The following is a 19,350-nucleotide window of genomic DNA, read 5'->3' as shown; positions in this document are numbered from 1 at the left end:
TCCAGCCTGTCCCCCGAGTGCTGTTATCAGCTGTAGCCTTCTCTTCCTTGAGCAATCAAATTAGATAGATCTCAGTACTCGAAGAGGTCTCCCTGGTTCTTAAGGCCACACACGCAATTAAAACTGGTCTCATTAAGCGCCAGCTGAGCCCAGCAAGCGCTGTTTCCATCTCGCTGCTGGTCATACCAGGCAGTGCTGTGCAGGCACGGTGGTGTGGAAATGGGGACAGCATGGGAACTGGGACTTTTTTTGGTTTGCTGGGCTTTTCTTCAGGTGCCTTCTGCAAAGGATTTCTTGGCACCTCTGCTCAAGTGAAATGGAGCAACCAAAATGGGAGCTGGCTGGTGGCCAGTTAAACAGATGGGCCTGCAGGGGCAGCCCTGGGGGCAGGTGTATGCCTGGAGCACATTTATCCAGGGCAGGAGCCCCGTGCGGGAAAGCCAAGTGGCTACAGCATTGGTGTCACACCTGCATGCCAGGATCCTGCTGCCCCTGCTGCTCCCTCGCTGCTCCAGTGCAGGACCCTGCGAGACCCCACAGGCAGCTGTGTGAGCAGCAGAGGGTTACAAGTGTGAGTCTCCTCCGCTGTTTCCCACCCTGAGGTCTGCACAGAACAGGCAGTGTGGGGTTTGACCGCCCACCACCCTGGTGGGTACCCTGCTGCAGGACTGCTGGCAGTGGGGCTTAGCTTGGCTCTGGGATCTGCCACCAGACATACATCCCTGTCACACCTGGTACAAGGGTAGAGCCAGGCCCACCCCAGCAGCAAGGTTCCCCCCAGGGGATCAGGCACTCCCCGGGCGGTTACCCACAAGGGGACCAGGTCTCCCCAAGGCAGGGGATCACTCGCAGGAGTCAGGGTTACCACCCAGGGCCCCAAGGCAGAGGGGACCCCCACAGAGAAACCACGGCCCCCTAAGGCAGCAGAGAGTCCGCCAAGGGGGTTCATCCCGGCAAGGGGTCAGGGCGGCGCGGACCCCCGCCCCCCGGCCCAGCCGCGGCCCCTCACAGCGCCGGACTACTCCCTGCCCCCGCGAGGCACCGCCCCGCCCCGCCCCGCGCTCGCCCCGCGGCATTGTGGGATGAAACAGGATGTAGGCAGAACAGCGCGGGCGGACGGGCCGGGGCGGCGGGCCGCGCCGCGGAACAGCCAATAGGGGCGCGGCGTGCCGGGCAGCGCAGCCAATGCGGGAGCGACGGGCCGCGCGCCGCAGCGGGCGGGGCGGTATTTGAGCGCGGCGCGGCGGCGAGGCGCAGAGCGCTCGGCGCGGCGCAGGGAGCGGAGCGGGCTGAGGCGAGCGGGTCCGGGCCTCCTCCCACCTCCTCTTCCTCGGTGCCGTGCCTCACCCTCGCGGGGTGGCTCTGTCACTGTGAAGGTGAGCGACGCCGGCCGGGGGGGCGTGGGCCTCTACGTCTCGCCTGACACCGGTCGTTCCTTGGGCGGGGGGGAGGAGGTGGCTCGGGCCCCGGGGCGGGGGGGGCTACTGGCGGCGACTGGAGCCCGCCCCACCCCGGTGCTCCGCCGCCACTGCGTTGCCGGCCCCGCTACAGGCAAGGTCATCGCTGCCTCGGGCGCCCCCGGGGCTCCCCCCCGTGAAGGTCACGCAGGGCTCCGGCCTGCACATGCGCCCGGCTCCTGGGAGCCGCCTGCCCGGGCCCTCTCTTGCGCTGGTTGGGGAAGGGACTGTGCCGCACCCTCGTCTCGGGGCCCTCCCCTGCCGGGGTGGGCGAGGCGGTGGGTGCCGGCCTTGGGCCTCGTCCCCGTCCTCAGGCTCCGTGCTGGCCTGGTGAGAAGCGGTGGGTGCAGGGCTTAGGCCTTGTCCTGCTTCTAGGGCCCCATCCTGCCCGGGGAGGGAAGGAGTGGGTGTGGGGGGTTGTGTCTCGGCCCGTTTCAAAGCAGCGTCTTGCCCTCTTGAGGGAAGGGATGGTTGCTGAGCTTGAGCATCATCCCCTCCAAAGCACCATCCTGTTGTGCTGGGGTTGGTGCTGGGCTTGAGCCCCATACTCCTTCCAGGACCTCGTTCTACCCGGATGAGGGAAGGCTTGGGTGCTAGCTTGGGCCTAATCCCGTTCCCATGGCCTCATCCTGCCCTGGAGCAGCTGCCAGTGCTGTGGTCTTTTCTTCCTCCTTCAAGACCCTGTGCTGGTGAAGGGCTGGCTGCTGGAGCTGTACTGCTACCCCCTTCCAGGCTCGTCCTGCCCTGGGCTGAGTGCTGGGGCTTTTTGGCTTTCTTGAGAGGACCAGACTTATGTGGCAAGACCCTGAGGGCCAGGTGTGATCTTGTGGCTTAGGGATAATGTGTGTGTGTATGTGGTGGTGCTGGGCTGCCTCACAGGGAAGTTGCCTCTAGAACCCCATGGGGGAATGAGCTGAGACTGGGGCTGCTCTGTGGTGGTCATTTGGGTGGGTGGAGTGATGCTCAGAGATGCTCCCTGCCCTGTGGTGGGTGCAGGGGACCTTCCTCCCAGCATGCTACCAGCTGCGGCCCCCCCGCCCCCCCCCCCCCCCCCCCCCCCCGCCCCCCGCCCGCCCGCGGTTGGCACGTGAGGGATGCTGTGCCCTGGAGCAGTGCGGTGCTGGGGAGGGCAGGTTGGCCAGCACTTGCATCTCTACTGAAGGATGATCAGTTTTTTCTATAGCGCTATTGGCCCTTGGCGGCATGGGCCTGCACTGAGATGCTCCTTGCCTAAACAATGAGGAAAGAAGATGCTTTTTGCAGGTCACTCAGTGGCTGGTTATGTAATGGCAAATGCCCTCTGAACTCGGCGTGCAGTTGAGGTGTGCAAAGGCCATATGTGTGTGAGGACTTAGTTGCCCTCTTCCCTAAAGAGGCTTTCCTGGAAGAATAACCCACAAGTGAATTTCTGCTACTTCCCTTTTCCTGTAGGCTGGGCCCTTGAAAGACTTTTCCAAGGGTTTGCTGGATTCCTGGGTAGTGAATCCAAATGTATGGGCAGTTGGTTAGGCTGTTCTGAGCCCTGTCTTGTCCTGCCAGGGTTTCTGGGCCACAGGCTCACACCCACTGGCTTAAACCGGAGGGGAGCAAACTGCCTGGAAGTGGCTTTTCCAGAGCTGTGGTAGGGGCGTGTGCTCTGTTGGTGTTTGAGCTCAGTGCCTGTCATTCTTCCTGATGCTATTAGGGTATGTTAATAGCAGTGCTCTATTAAACATTGTATCTAAAATGTATAAATTAAGGTGGCGATAGAAGTCTTCAACTGCAGGCAGAGTGAAGAATTGAAGTATTGTAATCATAGGGCTGCAATTATGTAACTGGATTTTCTTTCTCTCTGGATAGCAGGCTCCTTTAATTGCTGTAACAAAGCTACTCCTTCAGTTTTCTGGGACTGTTCCAGCAAGCAATTGTTGCAGCAGATTTTCTTTGCTCCCCAGTAAAGCTAAAAATGTGTAGTTTCACTATTTCAAAATATGCTTGATAGTATCACTCTAGACTTACAGCATTGTAAAAGGTTTTAGGAAACATAATGGTGCTCTACAGGCTTAATTGGAGGCACTCCTTGCCATTAAGAAGCTTATTCCCACAAAGTTTTAATATGCTCTGGTAAGAGCTGCTGCCAGGGTAAGCAGCTATGGTCCTTCTCAGCACAAACCTTTGCTTGGCTGCTCCCCCAGGTAATGTTTGCATCCTCACCAGGCCTCATGTGTGGCTTGGGAGTGAGGGGTCTGGTGCCTGGAGGGGTGTTGTCCTGCTGCTGGCTGGCACACTCCTGCATGGGCCTCCTTCCCCAGGGTGTGTGTTGTGGCCTTTGCTTGAAGAAAGGCTGCAGGGCTGGGATTGCAGGATTTCGGTTTTCTAGGAAAATGTGAACTGCACTGGAAAATTCCCAATGCTGAATGGCTCCCTGGAAAGGCCATGCAGATCTGTGTGTAAATGGCTTCGGTTATTGGTAGGAAGCACCTGAACTAATTTATAGAGTGAAGGGGGCTACATGCTCTGCTCCAGTACACTGCTTTCTAGTTTCATAAAGGTCACAGGCAGCACTACCATGCTGGTTTCTAGTGTCTGTGTTGTGGTTCACAAACTGGGGGGGATAGGGGAGGCTGCTTTGCCAGGTGCTAGCTGCTAGCTCTGTGGTGGGGCTTGCTTCCTGCTGCCCCTGTTTCTAGGCTGCAGTGTGGTGTTACCCTGTTTCTGGCTTGTCAGACCAGCTTTGTCCCGTGGGAACAGCTGAAGTCTGGGTTTCCGTGGCAAAGCAGCAGTGAGCTGAGGGGATGGTAATAGGCTAAATGTGGAACAACACTCCTTCCAGGCTAAACTAGCAGCAGTAACTGTAACTCCTGGCAGGGGGTGGAGTAAAGCACTGCTGCTGTTAACATGCTTCTGAAGCCTCCCTTGCTGGTAACAGACAGTCTGGGATCTGTTGCTTGCAGGGCTCTGAGCAGATGATGCTCCAAACTGCTGGTGCACCTGGAAGGCAAACTTGGCTGTAGCCTACTGATGTATGAGGGCAGTGACTCTCTGCAGATCCCATCTCCTCCCACACAGTAAGCTTTCCCTGCCTGTGTTCAATGCAGGTGGTGATATTGGACTATCTCTGATCTAACCTCCAGACAGTGCCAGTGCTACAGTGCTCCAGCTATAAAGGGGCACCTTAGTCTGGGACTGCTGTAGGCTACCCTGATAACCTCACCCTGACCATAACAGGGCTTTTTAGTATCGGCTTGTGACGCAGCCTGTGATAGAAAGGACAACCTCTGATGCGCAGGAAGCTTCTCCTTTCTTGGGGAGGGATTAAAGGAATCTATGTTCTGCCTTAGGTTCACGATGTCTGACAGAAAGGCTGTGATCAAGAATGCGGACATGTCCGAGGACATGCAGCAAGATGCTGTAGACTGTGCTACACAGGCAATGGAGAAGTACAACATAGAAAAGGACATTGCAGCATATATAAAGAAGGTAACTACGGGATGAGGGGGCTGCTCTGGCTGAGACTTCCTGAAGCTCTTGAGTATGTGTGCCTGTCATGAGCCTGAGTGTCTGGGACTTCTACTTGCGTGTTTGGAGGGAGAAGATGCTTTCTTCTTGGCTTCTTTACTGCTATTCCCAAGAGGATGGAGTGACTTCTCCAAGGTCAGAGGAGGGCTATGGCAGAGCAGAGCCAGGTCTGTTGCTCTGGCAAGCTCTGCACAAACAGTGGGAGTGCTATCCCTCTGGATTTGCCAGCCTAGAAAGAGCTGGCTGCAGTCTCTGTGTAGGACTTGCTCCATGGATGCTGCTGCTTGCTTTCAGTACTGGTACAGGGTGGGATTGCTCTGTTTCATTCAGAGTGGGTATCTGTGCATGTTCCTGGCTCTGGGGTGGGTGGTGTGAAGGATGATGGGGCCTTGTGCTGGCTGGCAGGGTTGTGAAAGGTGCTACTTCAAAAACAGTGCAAGCAGCTGCCCTGGCTTCTGAAGAGGTCTCTCTCCCTGTTTGCAGGAGCCAATTAGCTCAAAGTCTCATGCCTGATGGCATCTGGGGAGCTGTCTGTTCCCTCTGTAGCCACTTCTCTGAATGGTCAGGCAAAGAGCTTTTGAAGGAGGAAAGTATGACTTCAGATGCAATGCAGTCCTGCACCTGGGCTAGCTTTTGGGACTTGCTTGTAATCTGTGCTTGAATGTAAAGGATTCAAAGGTGTCTTCTAACCTCTTGGATCACTTTGAGGCAAGACTTAACTTAAAGTGCTTGGGGCAATGCAGCCTGTAAAGTGAGTGCAACAGAAGGCACCCAAAAAAAGTTGGCCTTTATATCCTGAGAGTGTGTTGGGAGGAGGGAAGCAATTTGACACACCTTCATGGCCTGGCAAGAAAGCCTTTCCCTTACTTCAAAGGTTACCTGCAAAGAGCTCAAACTGTTTTGCTGCTTTCTGAGGACAAACGCTTGCTTTAATCTTGAATGTTGAGTCTTTTCTTCTGCCTCTGTCTCAGGGGAGGTAAGGGTGTCCTTAGGAGTTGTATATGAATTAAAGGGAGGAAAATGGTCTTTAACCCTGTCTTCCCTGCTAATAGGAGAAGGCTGGCTATCAAGCCAGCGTTCGGCTTGCTTGCCTCTGACCTCTTAGGTCTGTGTGCTGTCTGGCCTGTGAATTTGCCTGCTAATTCTCAATGCAGACTTTGTCCCTTCATGTGAAGAAGAGTCCCAAACAGCAGAAGGCAGACTTCTCCTTCCTTTTTTTTTTTAGGTGACCTTTAAGCTCAAACGCCTTGCTGGAGCAGACATGCCAGAATCTTTTTTTTTTGTGAGTGGGTTTGGAATGGGAGAGGAGAAATATTCCCCTGAGCTAGCCTACACGCAGGGCTTGCATAGCACTGTACCAAGGAGGGCTCTTGCATCTGCTCTTTCTGCCCAGGGCTGATGGGTGCTCCAAGTCTCAGGAGATCACTTGCTTCTGTTGGATCCTTCAAACAATCCAGTGCGGAGGCCTGGTTGAATCAGTCACTACCTTGCTTGATACAGTAGTGTCTTGCAGTGGGGAATCTAGAGATGCTGCAGCTGGGAGGAAAGGTGATAGTGTGTGAACAGAGCCAGCTAAGAGTTTGTGCTTAGAACTATTTTCATGTGGGCTTTTTTGGCCTTAATGCCTCTCTTCTCTTTCTTCAGGAATTTGACAAGAAATACAACCCAACTTGGCACTGCATTGTTGGCAGAAACTTTGGCAGCTATGTAACACACGAGACAAAGCACTTCATCTATTTTTACTTGGGTCAGGTTGCAATTCTTCTCTTCAAGTCTGGATAGGAAGTAGGAACAAGTGAAATTTGGACTGTAATGCACTGATGGCTGAAGCCACAACTCCCTTTAACATGGCTATGCCGCTGCATGGACTGTATACTATATTTAATGTGTATATGTTGCAGTAAAAATCTACTTCTGTTTAGTTGCCTGGGAAGAAGGCGGCATTTTTTTTGTTACTGCTTTTTTTTGGTTGTATTGCACTAGGAAACCTGTAAATGCTTAAACAATGGCCTTTACGTGGGAAGAAATAAAACTATTCCACAACAGCTCCCTCAGTGGTAACTCCTTCTTTGAGGCTGGGAAAACTTTGGGCAGGCCAAAAAGACCCTGACTTCCTTACTGAGTTTTATTAGACTGTTAATCTTGTAACAAGGAGCAAAGCCAGTGTGAGCCTCTGTACCCACCCTGCAGACTGTAGAGAGCTGGCTCTCCCAGTAACCTCAGTGCAGGTACTTAGACCTTCCCTGACAGCTGGTGGGGTGGCTCTTGATTATGTGGCTTTCACACACAAGTTGAACTCCACCTTGGACTGTGATAAACAGACTTGCAGCTGGCACCCTCGGTGTTCTCTTTCAGTGCCCGTATTTTTGGCTCTGCTGAAACATTGACCTAGACTTGTAAGCAACTCAGCCTGGTCTAGAAGACTTCAACAGATAACCCCCTGAGCTGCCGCTTGCTGCAGAAAGCGGCATCCTGTGGCTGAAGTCTTTAGACCTTGATACTGAGATCGAAAGCCACGTGGCCCATCCCTGCAATGGAGTAGGATATCAAATTGGTGACTACTGACAACAGCTCTATTTGGTGTGTTCTTAGCCAGTTGTCTCAACACTGCCTTAACTTGATGCTCTCCTTAAAGCAAGCTAGTCGTGTGGAAGACTTGTAAGTGGCCACTGTCTCTTTTATTTTTAATTATTTTCTGTAGCTGATAAGCTATTTCTGGAGGACTGTTCTCCATGTTCTGATATCTGCTTTTGTTCTTAAAGCACAGTACCAAGAAGTTTAAATTTACATGTGATGTTTGTGTGAAGGAAACTCATGTGACATCTGCTTCAAAGGCAGACAAATGTCTTGGTCTCAAATAGGTTCAGCAGTGATGTTGTCTTAGTATGTACTGACTCTTGGATTACACTGCAGGAAGTTTTTTTTATCTGGGTGGGGGGAAATGCTGTGTGATGGCAAGTAAATAGCGGGTGCTTGTCATAAAGTCTATTTATTGGTTTGCTAACTAATGCATAGACAGTATCACTGGGCTGGTGAGTGTAATGTGTCTGAGATTAGTGTTGGTAGTCAGTCACTGCTGGGGGAGAAAGGGCAGAATGAAGGGAGCTCTTCATTGTGAGATGACTTGACCCAGGTTGACTACTTCCTGAAGTAAAAGTCCTTCTTGTCTCTGTGCAAAATCCAAAGTATGCCTAATTTTGTAATATTGATAGAACAATGTTGTAACTAGAAAGAATGTAGCTGTCATAACTTCATGTTGATGGAAATGTCTGCACTGGAGTAATGTGCCTTGGATTGTCTGGGGCACTCTTGTGGTCTTGTCTATTCAGAACTTTGCTCTGGGTCTGAAAGGAGAATGTTTTGGGTTTTTTTTCCAAGCATGAGTCTAATGTGAACCTGTTCACGGTCTCTTGTGGAGCAAGATCTGTTCCCTTCATAACTGCAATGGCTCAAATACCATTTATTTTTTTCAAACATTAAAGGTGAATTGACACATTTAAACAGCCTCTAGTTTCTTCTTCATTTCCAGCTGTGCCAAGCAAAAACTGTACTTGGCCAGAGAGAGTGAGCTGCGAGTTCTCTGCCCTGGAATATGCTGATGACCCAAAGAAGGCAGGTCTGCAGAGGGAAAAACTTGACCTGAAGAACATATGTGGCCAGTCTGTGCTGGTGCTGACCTCTAGCCTGGCTCCAACACTGCACCAGAAGGAAGGGTTAAGGGGAGTGTGTCCTGCTGTGGCCCTGATGAGATGCTTGTGTGCCAAGTAACCTAGATATGAATGCACTGGGGATAACCTCTTAATGGCTTCAGACAGACTGGGGGTGGTAACAGTTTGAGTCCTGTACGCACTCAAAGGTGTCTCCCTGCTTCACAGGAAAGTAGGTTTTGCCTTCAGGCTTCCTGCCTGTGCTCAGTAGAGGGGTGAGACCTGAAACTTGCCAGTTGCCTGAAGCTGATGCGTGTCTAATGCCTCTTGCACTGCAGGGACTGTGGACGTGCCCTTAAACAACCTCCTTCAGCTTGCTGTCTTGCTCCTGATGCAACATAAATTTGAGTTTGTGGCCTTCCTGGGATCTTGAAAGCTGTGGGCATGTACCAGCTACAATAGTGCAGCAGCTGCACTGTGGGATGGCAACACTAGCATGAGAAACAAGGGGAAGGTGAGCTGTGGATGAACATGCTTCATGCTAGGCAGCTATAAAATGAGCTGACCCCAAAACTCCCGAGCAAGCAGCAGTGTGGCTGTCATGCACAGGCAATCTGCTGTGACCTACCCTTGGCAGTGCTGAAAAATAGAGGTGGTTTTAACTTTGGGGAGGAGCTGGGAGTGATGTTCCTCCTCCAGTAGGCCCAGCCAGCCTTTTAGCTGGAAGTGTGGTTGCTGGGCAAAGCTCCAGCTGTATTGGGGCTCTGTACTCCTGGCCTGGCTAGGTCTGTATTAATGCTGTAGCTCCAAGAAAACATTTGCAGCCTTGTGGGGCTGGGTAGTTGAGCTCCCTTGGTGCACAGGGCTTTTAGTCAAAGCAGCTGGCAAAGAAACTGGCTTCTGGATGCCAGCTGCAGCACAGGAGGCTGTTAATCCAAACTTAGGGTGAAAAACTTTTCCAACCTGAGTTCCATTTGTGGGAAAGCACCACTTCTAGCCACATATCCAGTGTCTGTGGTGCTGGTGTAAATTGGTCCCTGGCAGGACAGCATGACCTGGCACTGACATATGCAAGTAGAAGGGGTGTTCGGTTCTTCCTTGTGTGTGTTGCTGCAGCAGGAGTCCTGCTTCAGGCTAAGGAAATGCTCTGGCTCGCACCTTTAGCAATTAGGCAATGAAACAGTCCTGCTCACCTCCCCGTAACCCCTACAATGGACAGTGGTATCATCCTGTGTCCTCAGCCTTCTCCCTAAACCATCTTTTGCATTGTACAGGGGCTCAAGGTGCAAACTGCCTGAAGTTGAGCAGTGCTTTCCCTCCACAGCTGAGAGCAGGGTGAGGTTTTAACATGGAGCTTTCTGTTCCTGCTGCCTTCCCCTCCCGCTCCCCAGCAGCTGTCTGACACAGCTTTTTGGCTTCGACTTTTTCCATTGCTGGGCTCCACTTTGTCTCTAGTTTCCATCAGGCACAGGTGTCCTGCATGATGCCTTGGAGTGTTAACTGTTCCTGTGCTGGAGGGGCCAACAGTGTCCCCAGGACGGCTGCTCAGGTTCGATGGGGGCCTGAAGCTATTTGGAAACATCTGGATCTGGGGCACTAAGTGGAAGGTATGTATCTGGTGGGGGACATCTGGAGAAAGAAACCATTTCCAGATGTGTTTGGGCAAAAATGCTATTTAAATGTGAACTCGGTGTACAGTACTGTCCTGCCTTACAAGCATTTGGAAAACGTCTGACCGCAGGGGAGTCTGAGGTGCTGGCTGCTGTGGGTGGAGGTCTGGGTGCAGGACAGTGTCCGCAGATGTGCGTGTGCATTCGCTGCAGGTAATGGTGCAGTTTGTGGTTGGGGAGTATCACGTTATTTTCTTTTGTACAAGCCAAGTTACTCCTCATGTTGAATATTTCTTCCATATGTGGCCTTACAAAAGCAAAGCTTTGCAGCACTGAAGAGCAGACAGGCTGTTTTCTGGTAGCTGTGCTCCATGTGTGTGTACCAGACGTTGCCTAGGATTCATCCTTCTGCAGAAGGAGCATGGTGTAAAGCTGCATGAGAAATTCTGTGACTGTTAACAGGGAGAGCTAGCTTTGCTCCCTGCCTGCCTGGCACAATGTTCTTCCCCCTTCTCTGTGACCACCTGGGACTCCAGGAAGGGACAAAGTGACAGTGCTGTCCTCCCTACACTGAACATTCTGCACAGGGACTGGGTGTTGCACCCTGCTCCCATGGGAACAGCCAAGTTGCAGGTCCGTGCTCTCCTTCCATCCAGCAAAGCCAGCCTGCGGCACTGCCATTGCAGTGTTAATCTTCCCCAAGCACGTGGAAGCAGAGCCTGTCACTGGTAAATCCTGGTACCCAATGGACATGTTCCTTCTCGCAGTACTTTTGCGGGAGATTTGAGATGAAGAGAGAAAATGTGGAAATCATTTTTATCTCGCTTTCTGTCTCCGACGAGTAAATCCTTGGGAGGCTGGTGCCACGCGGTGAAGGAAGCAGGGCTGTGCCATCCCTGCCCACCCGAGGTTTCCCTGCTTTGTTCTATTTATTGAGCAAGGATTCTGACACCCTTTCCCAGACTGTGACTCATAGCAGCGCTGTCTGTGCCTAAGCCATGTGTCTCAGAGCGCTTTGTAGATACAGGAGCTGAAGGAGCCTTGCAGGAGCCAACTGTGTTTATTAAAAGATGATCAGATGTTTCCTCCCTTAAGGGCAGTGTCTCTAGCTGAGGCTGAGTAATAACTCATTACCAATGAGACAAATAACTGCTTATCATCAGGTCAGTGCCTTCACCAGCCCTGCTGTCAGCCGCAGCAGGCGCCATGCTTCTCCTGCACTGAGCACTGGTGGTCTTGGCACTCAGCGCAGGGGGTTAGAAGGGAGCTACCCTGCTCGACGCCAGTCCGGTCCCCGTCCCTGAGGAGGGGCAACCTCAGGCTCTGCTCTGCTGCTTAGCAGGGTTTGGCCCTGGGTTAAGCTCGAGGAAATTTTTCCTGCCCTGGTGTGGCTTGTTCCCTCCTGCCTGTGGAAGCAGGCTGCTGTAGTGGCCTCCCAGTCCATGTCTTTCTGTCGTAGTGCTGGGGACTCACAGCAAATGCACCAGAGCCTGCTGTGGCCTGGTGGAAAAATCGATGGTGGGCCAGCGCAGCGTGCCGCAGAGGCACCCCGGGAGCGCTGCGGGGGCTGTGGGTGAGGGGATGTCGTGCTCTGCCACGTCTCCTGTCCCCATGTGCCCCTTGCTGCCCAGCACAGCAGCGCTTGCTCGCTGGCCTCTCTGGAGAGCTGGGAGACATGGGGCCAGGACCCTCGCAGACTTGGTCAGAGGCTTTCCTCAGACGCCATCCTCTGGCGCGGCCGCCACGGCCCTCCCTGCCAGATGCCATGGCATCTCTCCATGTCCTTTGTTCCCTCCCTTGCTTACGCGTCTCCGTTGATTTATGGCCGTTGCAGAGCAGCCTGACCGCAGCTCAGCTGCTTGCCCAGACCCTCGGCGGGCTGCGTGCCCTCGCCCCGGGTCTGCTGGGCGGGGAGGCTTTTGGGGAGAGATCCAAGCCCCTCATGTTGTAGGGCCCCCCTGCATTTAAACATGTGCGTGGCCTTTTCTTTCACCTCCTTCCAGCCTGGGTGTGAATGAAGTGCTTTCAGGGGGAGGAGATTGCTGGGAGCCTCACTCTCCCTGTGCATTGGTTGCAGCCCATAAAAGCATCCGAGGAATTCGCAGTCCCTGTGCGTGGTGAGCGCAGTGAAAGCCGCCCTTTGTTCCCGCAGCCCCGGCCACCGAGTCCCACACACCCACGGGGCTGGAATCTGCAGAGCTGGACGCGCGCTCCCACCGGGTGCACGTTGCCCGTAGCGGCCCTTGCATGGGTGCCACGCTCCACCGAGGCCATCGGGAAAGGGGTTTCCCACGTCTTACCCCAGCCCCGGCAAGCAGTGTGGGGTGAGCAGCATCAGGCACTGCCGGGCCACGATGAAAGGATTTCCTCGGGGTTTACCAGCAGGTGAAACGCCAGGCGGTACACACGTGTGACCTGAGCCTCAGCCCTATGCTGCTTAAGCTGAGTCAGAGGAACGGAAATCCCTTCTTACACAGATATTTTTCCACAAAGTGTTCGATTACAGGTTTGGGGTTTAATCTCGCACCCATCTCGTGCAGTTTCCCAGCTGGCGATGCCACTTGCCTGCTGCCTGCTGGGGCTGCTCCGGCAGGGAAGGACGGAGGGCTGACACCGAGCCAGGACGTGCCTCCGCTGCAGCCTGCACACAGGCGGCTGGCGCCCAGCCCAGAACATGGCTCTGGAAAAAAAATAAATGCCTTTTTTGTTTTTGAGGAAAGCCCAGAATGCTTCAACAAGGGCAAAACCTCTTCCTAAATCCGGTTCTAAAAGTCCTGTTTTCTCTAATGGTTCAAAATGACCTGGCCAAAAGCATCTGCTCCTCCATGGCCCAGCTTGGATGGGGTAAACCTGGACCCGCACTGCAAAGGCTCCCTTTGAAACTGCGGCTTGCAGGGGGACTGAGGGACAGCACCCATGTGGCCCCCTTCCAGCAGGGTCCCCACCCATGGGTGCTGGTGGTCCTCCTGGCAGGCAGTCCCTGGTCCTTTTCTGTGTTGTATTATCAGAAGAAACCCATGGGGTGACTCAGCAGGTGCTGGGTGCCAGGCCAGGGCTTTGACGCTACTGCTGTCCTCCAGCAAGACTGACACAGGCAATTCAGGCAGCCTGGGTTGGCTAAAGATACCGTATTACTTAAATATTTTATAGAAAATCATTAAGCAATTAATTCTGGCAGGTCTCACATCACAGAAAAAGCAGCTTCAAGTCTGTGCAGTAAACAGGGCAGCGCTTCCTGGTCATTCGGGATGTCTTCTTGGAGTCTTAACTCTAGTCCCTGCTTCAGAATAACTATAATTATCTCTTATTTGCCATTATTGTTTAACATTTTTAGCATTTGCAAGTGCAAACTGTTACAGTTTTCCATGCAGATACAATCAGTAGCCAGGGTTCACAATGAAAGCAATTAAAATCCTGTGATTATTACAAGCCTGCATGTCTGTACAACAGCTTCAATCTGCATAACTTGCCAAGATGTAGGCTAGAAACTCAGACAAATTTAGCATTCATTTAGTAACCCAGCAAAGCTACTACCTCTTGCTGCCTCCAATGATTTGCATCTATGGCACTTTTTGGAAGGACGTGAGCGTTGAGGGGAGGGGAAAGAAAGCATTTTCTAGAATACATCCCTGGAGAATATACAGCAAAGATAAAATTATGCGTATGAATTATGCATATGAATTATGATTTCACTCCTATTTTTGTTCAGATTAGCTCATGTTTGGTGCGCATCCCTGGCAGGTTGCTGGCGGTTCGGCAGCTAGCAGAGCGTGCTCTCCAACTCCCAGCAGGTCGCTGCAGTTTCAGGTCCTGTGTTCCCTGCTCCAGCAGCAGCCACCTCCCGTGGGCTCGCAGAACTGCTCGGGGATCTAGCCCACCGGTAACGACACAGCCCCTGCTCCTTCACCCGGCTCGTGTCTGGGCAAGTAGTTTTTCTGTGTTAATTTATGGCATCTCTTCTGAAAAAATGGAATAGATGAAAACAGATTTAGATATACAACTAAAAAAGCAACTGTGTGCTATTTTGTATAGAGGGGGAGGTGTCGGCAGGCTCTGCTGCCACCAGCCAGGCTTCGCTGGTGTCCCCTGGGTCCCACCATCTCCCGGGGAAAGCAGACATGGAAACATCCAGCCTCTGCCAGCTCTGGGGAGATAAAGCCTGGGGAGAGGAGCGCAAAGGGGAGGCAGTAGCAACGTTTCCAAAATCTCCACACCAGACTCGGCTGCAATCCCAGCACACAGTCGATTAAAGCCATGTTAATTAAAGCCAGCGATCCTTCCAGGGGAAACAGCTTGGGAATCCTGAGCCCTGTTTCCAGGAGGGCTGGTGACCCCAGCCTACGGGCGTTCCCGTGTGAAAGGAGGTTTAATGGCCCTCGTTGCAGGGGAGGAATTACCCTAACTAGCTAAATCACCAGGGCTCCCGAACCAGCGCAAGGAAACCAGTGGGGGGGGTCCAGGCTGGGTGGGTGCAAGCACGGGCACCCTTTCTCTGATGGGGGTGTGCTGGGGGCTCGTGGATGCTCCTTCGCCAGGTCCTTCCCTTGCCCTTGCCATCCCACATGCCCTGTCCCATCCCCACGTCCCAGTCCCATGGAGTAACATCCCTGACAACCCATCAGTCTTTTGCATGAGAAAATGAGATTAGGAAAGTATTCCAAGTATTTGTGTCTGTTGTTCAGTGGCAAACAAGCCTGGAGCCAGCACTGTTTGTCTCTTCAGCTGGCCCACAGCTTGGGAAAACAGCTGGGAAGGCAGTGGGAGACAAGTATCCTATCGAGGGCTGAATTTGCAGATACCTTTGGGAATGGTAAAAGTGTAGCATGGTGCAGACGGGGGCACTCGCTAAATCCTCTTCCCAGGGAGGGAGTACCTGCATGTGCATGTCTGCAGGCACCCCTCTGTGGCCGGGGACTCCCCGGGGACAGCCCCTGCTCCTTCACTGATCTCAGGTCTGGGGCAAGTAGCGTTTCTGGTCCCACTGTCCCCTGCTCAGCTGCTCTTGCTCTCCGACCTGCGGAAGTCGCCTGAGAACCAGCGTGGCTCAGGAGGATGGCACCGCTCATGGCACTGGTGTGTAACACACAGGATGCTCCACAGGGCACAGGCAAAATGGAGGCACCTTGTGCAGCCACATGGACTTCCCCGGATGGATGAGCACGTCAGAGGTCAGAGGATCGAGGATTTTCGTAGGTTCAGGTATTTCTCATCTGCTTTGAAATGCTGCTGATAAGAAGTAAAAGTCAATAAATTTGGACAGTCCCGGGAAAGAGAAACAAAGGCAGGACTGGCAGAAATAGCGGAGTCTGGGAAAGCCTGGGACTGAAATCCCCCAAAATTCTCAGCTGAGAATTTTGGACCAGTTTATTATAATAAGGTTAAGATGAACTCTCTCCATTTTGCCTTTTAGAGGAAGAGACGCAGCTGACAAATCTGAAAGGCAAGGAGGAGGCAGGGAGAACTGGCAGCAGCTCCCAGGTCATCACTTTGACAAAATCAGCAGGTATCTGCCATGCCCTTGAGCTCTCTATTGTGGCTTCTCTTTAGTTTGGCTTCCCCGTGGCAGCTGTCACCATCCCTGCATTATCAAACCACCTGCCTGAATTGCAAGGAAGTCATCCATATATTCAACAGGAATATAAATTTCCAGGAGCTCTTGGGGCCTTGAGATCAGAGCAGCTAAACCGGGGATTTCTGCTGAGCTGTGCTCACACCACCGGAGCTGGAATTTCTCTTTGCCAGGATGGCTGCCGGGGGGGCTGCAGGGAGGTGGGGATTGTTTAGACAGGGGTGGTAAAATGTTGTCAGCGTTTGCCTGGCCTCAGCCCCGCTCCCTGGCAGCTGGAGGAGCGTGGATCCCACAGCAAACGGGGCCAGCTTCCCCCGTGGTCCGGGGGCACGGCACGGTGCTCGTCTGTCCTCCTGGGGCTGAGCCACATCCCAGTGGCATTGCGGCTAGTGGGACCCAGCCCAGGAGAAACAAGCCCACATCACGCAGCCCAGGGAGGACACCTTCTCCATGTGTTCTTAAGGCAAAGGTGGCTCCTGAAATCAATACAGAAGGAGATTCCTCTGCAGCCTGGGGAACCATCCTGTCCACATTCTTCCCTGAGACCTTCAAAGGAGCTGAGGAATCCAATTCCCGCTAATTTGCTTTGAAAACACCAACGTAAAATTGTAATTATGGCATGCTGTATTGTAGGGGAGGAACAATCTGACCAGACTGTAGCTACGTTGTTTTCCTAAGACATCACTTTTGATGATTTATTAAGACTCACATTTTTAACAATATTACGTTGGTTAATGTTGGAAGATGTTCCTACAATTAATGAAAATTTCATAGACTGACTGGGGAAAAAAGAGACCATTTTATGTCCCCTACCAGATGGCTTAGACCAGCTGCTCACTTTTTTCTTTGAACTGTGATTCTAATGACTTCTCCGTCCTTTGAAGTCTGCTTCTGAGCTGCTGAACCAGATGTATTTGCATGATAGTAGCAGAGCATGTCTAACATCGGAGGACTTGTGCTATTTTCCCTCACGGCCACTGCTGGATACTGCATGACGTTTGCTCTCATTTTGGGGGTTTTGAGGGGTGAGTAAATGCAAAGGCTCACCAGGTGCTGGTAAAATGTGTCTTGATGTAATGTGGCTGGCTTCTGTCGAGTTACTCCCTAAACCCACAGCATCTTTACCCAACTCTCAGCTGGTTTTATTCCTTTATAAACCCATGCAGTGGTGTCAGTCTGCTTTCAGTCACGGATTTTTTAGGGCCTCCCAAAAGCAGGGGCTGCTTGCACATTTCAGCGCCGTTTTGAAACAGAGGACAAGAAGAAAGGAAGAGCTTTAAATATGTATTAAGAGGTTTTAAAAATAATAAATCACAAAAGAAAATGGTGACAAAAAGGAACAAAACCAATAAAGGTCCCCGAGTGTGGGTTTGGTAGAAAGCAGAGAAGCTGGGGAGGCCACACAGCATTCCTGGCTTTGAAATGTCAAACCCAATGCAGTTCTGCCTGAGTCCGTCCCCAGATGCTGTAAAAACCTGCGGGATTGCGGAGCGGCAGTGGGTGTGAGCCCAGATCCTGGCTCTGGCACGGCTGCTGCATCCAACCCACCGAAGCTGCAGGCACACAAAAGGCTTTCCAGGATGGAGTGAAGTGACATAGAGTGGGTGCCAGGGGTCTCCCCATTCCATCCCCTCCCAGGCAGGGTCAAACCAGCTCACAGGCGATGGCGGTGTCACACGGCCCCTGGCAGTGCATGGGAGAGTTCAGCTCCCAGGCAGCACTTACCCACCCAAGCTTTCACACCAACACCATGCCTGCGTTTCTTCTGCCAGTGATGAAGACCCTTGCACAAAGGCTCTGCCACAGTGAAGGTGGCCACGTGTTCCTCTTCTTCGTGCTGCCTCCCAGAGCACTTACCCAGCAGCTGCTCTCCCCAGAGCAATGGCTGGGCTGGGATGGCAGAGAGCTCGCTAAAATCATCCTTGCACAATATTAATATGCTTGAGGCTGTCTCTTTGCTACATGTTTCACTCTGCCTGCCTCAGAGCCCCGTTAGGGACTTTTGGGGAACAAATAATAAAGAATAAATGGAATGATAAAGGTAAGAAGCAGAGCAATTAGCCATAACCAGACAGCCCTGGGCAAAGAAGAAAGCCAAGGCGCTGGCGGTGCAGCACGTACTTTTCTTACTCAAGGTGCTCAGTCTGATAAGGAAATGAAAGGAAGGTAAAGCGAGGTAAACCGGAGGCAAGACAGTCTCTTGAGTGAGACCTTGGATTTGCTGGTTGTGACACAGCAGAGGACACCGTGCCCCAAGCCTGCAGCCCTCCCGCTCCTTCCGGGGTGATGCAGATCCCGGTGTTGGCAGCTGTCCACGTGCAGCAGGGTGGTAACACTTGGCTTGTCCCTGTTCAAGTGTTATTTGCCCATCAACTGGAGCCTTTCAGTCCTTGGCTTCTCTCCTGGGATCCTATTCACAACGAAACGTGGGAAACTGTCAGTTGATTTGATGTTACCTATCAGCAAGAAATTAATTCCGGGTGAGGTGCAGATCCTATCTGCACTAATGTCCTCCAGGCGAGCAGGTTTCTCTTCCCAGCTGCCAGGCCCTTGTGTCCCCAGTGCAGTAAATCTGTGATGTCCCCTGTCTGTGCCTAAACCAGGGACAGGGCAAAGGTGTGGAACAGGAGCAACCTGTAACAGTGCAGCAGCCCTGGACTGCAGTCTCATTTCAGGTTACATCAATCACTTGCTGCTGCTTTTAAAGAAGCACGTGTAGAAAAGCATGTGTTTAGAAAAAGTGGAGCGTCCATGATGGATAAAGTCTTCGCAGTTCCCCCAGCCCGCACCCCGGGGAAGCATGGCGCATGGCTGGGTGGCGAGGCCAGCCCTCACCTTCTGCCCCAGCCAGGGACCATCGGCCTGCAGCCAGGCTCGCTCCGGGCACTGTGGTCACAATCACGGACGGGCAGTGCTACCTACCACGGTGCTCCCAGCCACCGGCACTGCTCCTGCCCTGGGATGTGCCCAGCACCACCCGGGGCCCCGCTGGGCCCAGCCTCACGTCAGGACGTGTTGAGACCCGGCGCTGTGGTCACTGCCTGGGGCAGGCGTTGGAGCTCACGAATTCTCCCTCCTGCCTGGTCTGTGTTGTGTGAGCGTGGCATGGCTGTGAGCGTGGCAGTGCTGTGAGCGTGGCAGTGCTGTGAGTGTGACACCACTGCAAGCATGGCACAGCCACAAGTGTGACACCACCACAGCCACGAGTGTGACACCACATGGCATGGCCACGATCGTGATGCTGCCACAAGTGTGACATGGCTGGAAGTGTGACACTGCCATGAGCATGACACCGCCGTGAGTGTGGCATGGCTGCCAAGTGTGACACTGCTGTGAGCATGACACTGCTGTGTAGCATGGCTGCAAGTGAGACCCAGTTGTGACTGTGGCATGGCTGTGAGTGTGACACTGCTGTAAGTGTGATACCGCCATGAGTGTAGTGTGGCTGCAAGTGTGACAGTGCCATGAGCGTGACATTGCCATGCGTGTGGCACGCCTGTGAGCATACCACTGCAAGTGTGACACCACCATGAGTGTGGCACGGCTGCGAGCGTGACACCAGTGTGGCT

General features: G+C 53.0%; 1 protein-coding gene across 2 annotated transcripts; it reads left to right on the top strand.

Moving 5' to 3' along the window:
• The first annotated feature begins 1,244 nt into the window (after positions 1-1,244).
• On the top strand, positions 1,245-7,000 carry DYNLL2 (dynein light chain LC8-type 2). 2 transcript variants are annotated; one of them, XM_040578091.1, is made up of 3 exons: positions 1,245-1,376; positions 4,778-4,916; positions 6,600-7,000. In XM_040578091.1, exons 2-3 carry the CDS (start codon positions 4,785-4,787, stop codon positions 6,735-6,737), a joined length of 270 nt encoding a protein of 89 aa, XP_040434025.1. In that variant the 5' UTR covers positions 1,245-1,376; positions 4,778-4,784; the 3' UTR covers positions 6,738-7,000. The 2 variants fall into 2 exon arrangements, with proteins under 2 accessions (XP_040434025.1, XP_040434022.1); XM_040578088.1 differs by lacking the exon at positions 1,245-1,376 and having other exon boundaries at positions 4,757-4,916.
• Positions 7,001-19,350: the final 12,350 nt, after the last annotated feature.

This window comes from Falco naumanni, chromosome 1 (assembly GCF_017639655.2).
Source record: "Falco naumanni isolate bFalNau1 chromosome 1, bFalNau1.pat, whole genome shotgun sequence".
Lineage (NCBI taxonomy): Eukaryota > Metazoa > Chordata > Aves > Falconiformes > Falconidae > Falco > Falco naumanni.
Note: the sequence above shows the minus strand (reverse complement) of the source record. Positions and strands in the feature narration are given on the sequence as shown.

Excerpts from the sequence above, each read along its gene's own strand:
- DYNLL2 (XM_040578088.1), top strand. The coding sequence starts at position 4,764 with ATGTTCTGCCTTAGGTTCACGATGTCTGACAGAAAGGCTGTGATCAAG. Across the intron at positions 4,917-6,599 it reads TTGCAGCATATATAAAGAAG|GAATTTGACAAGAAATACAA; the intron begins GTAACTACGGGA and ends CTCTTTCTTCAG.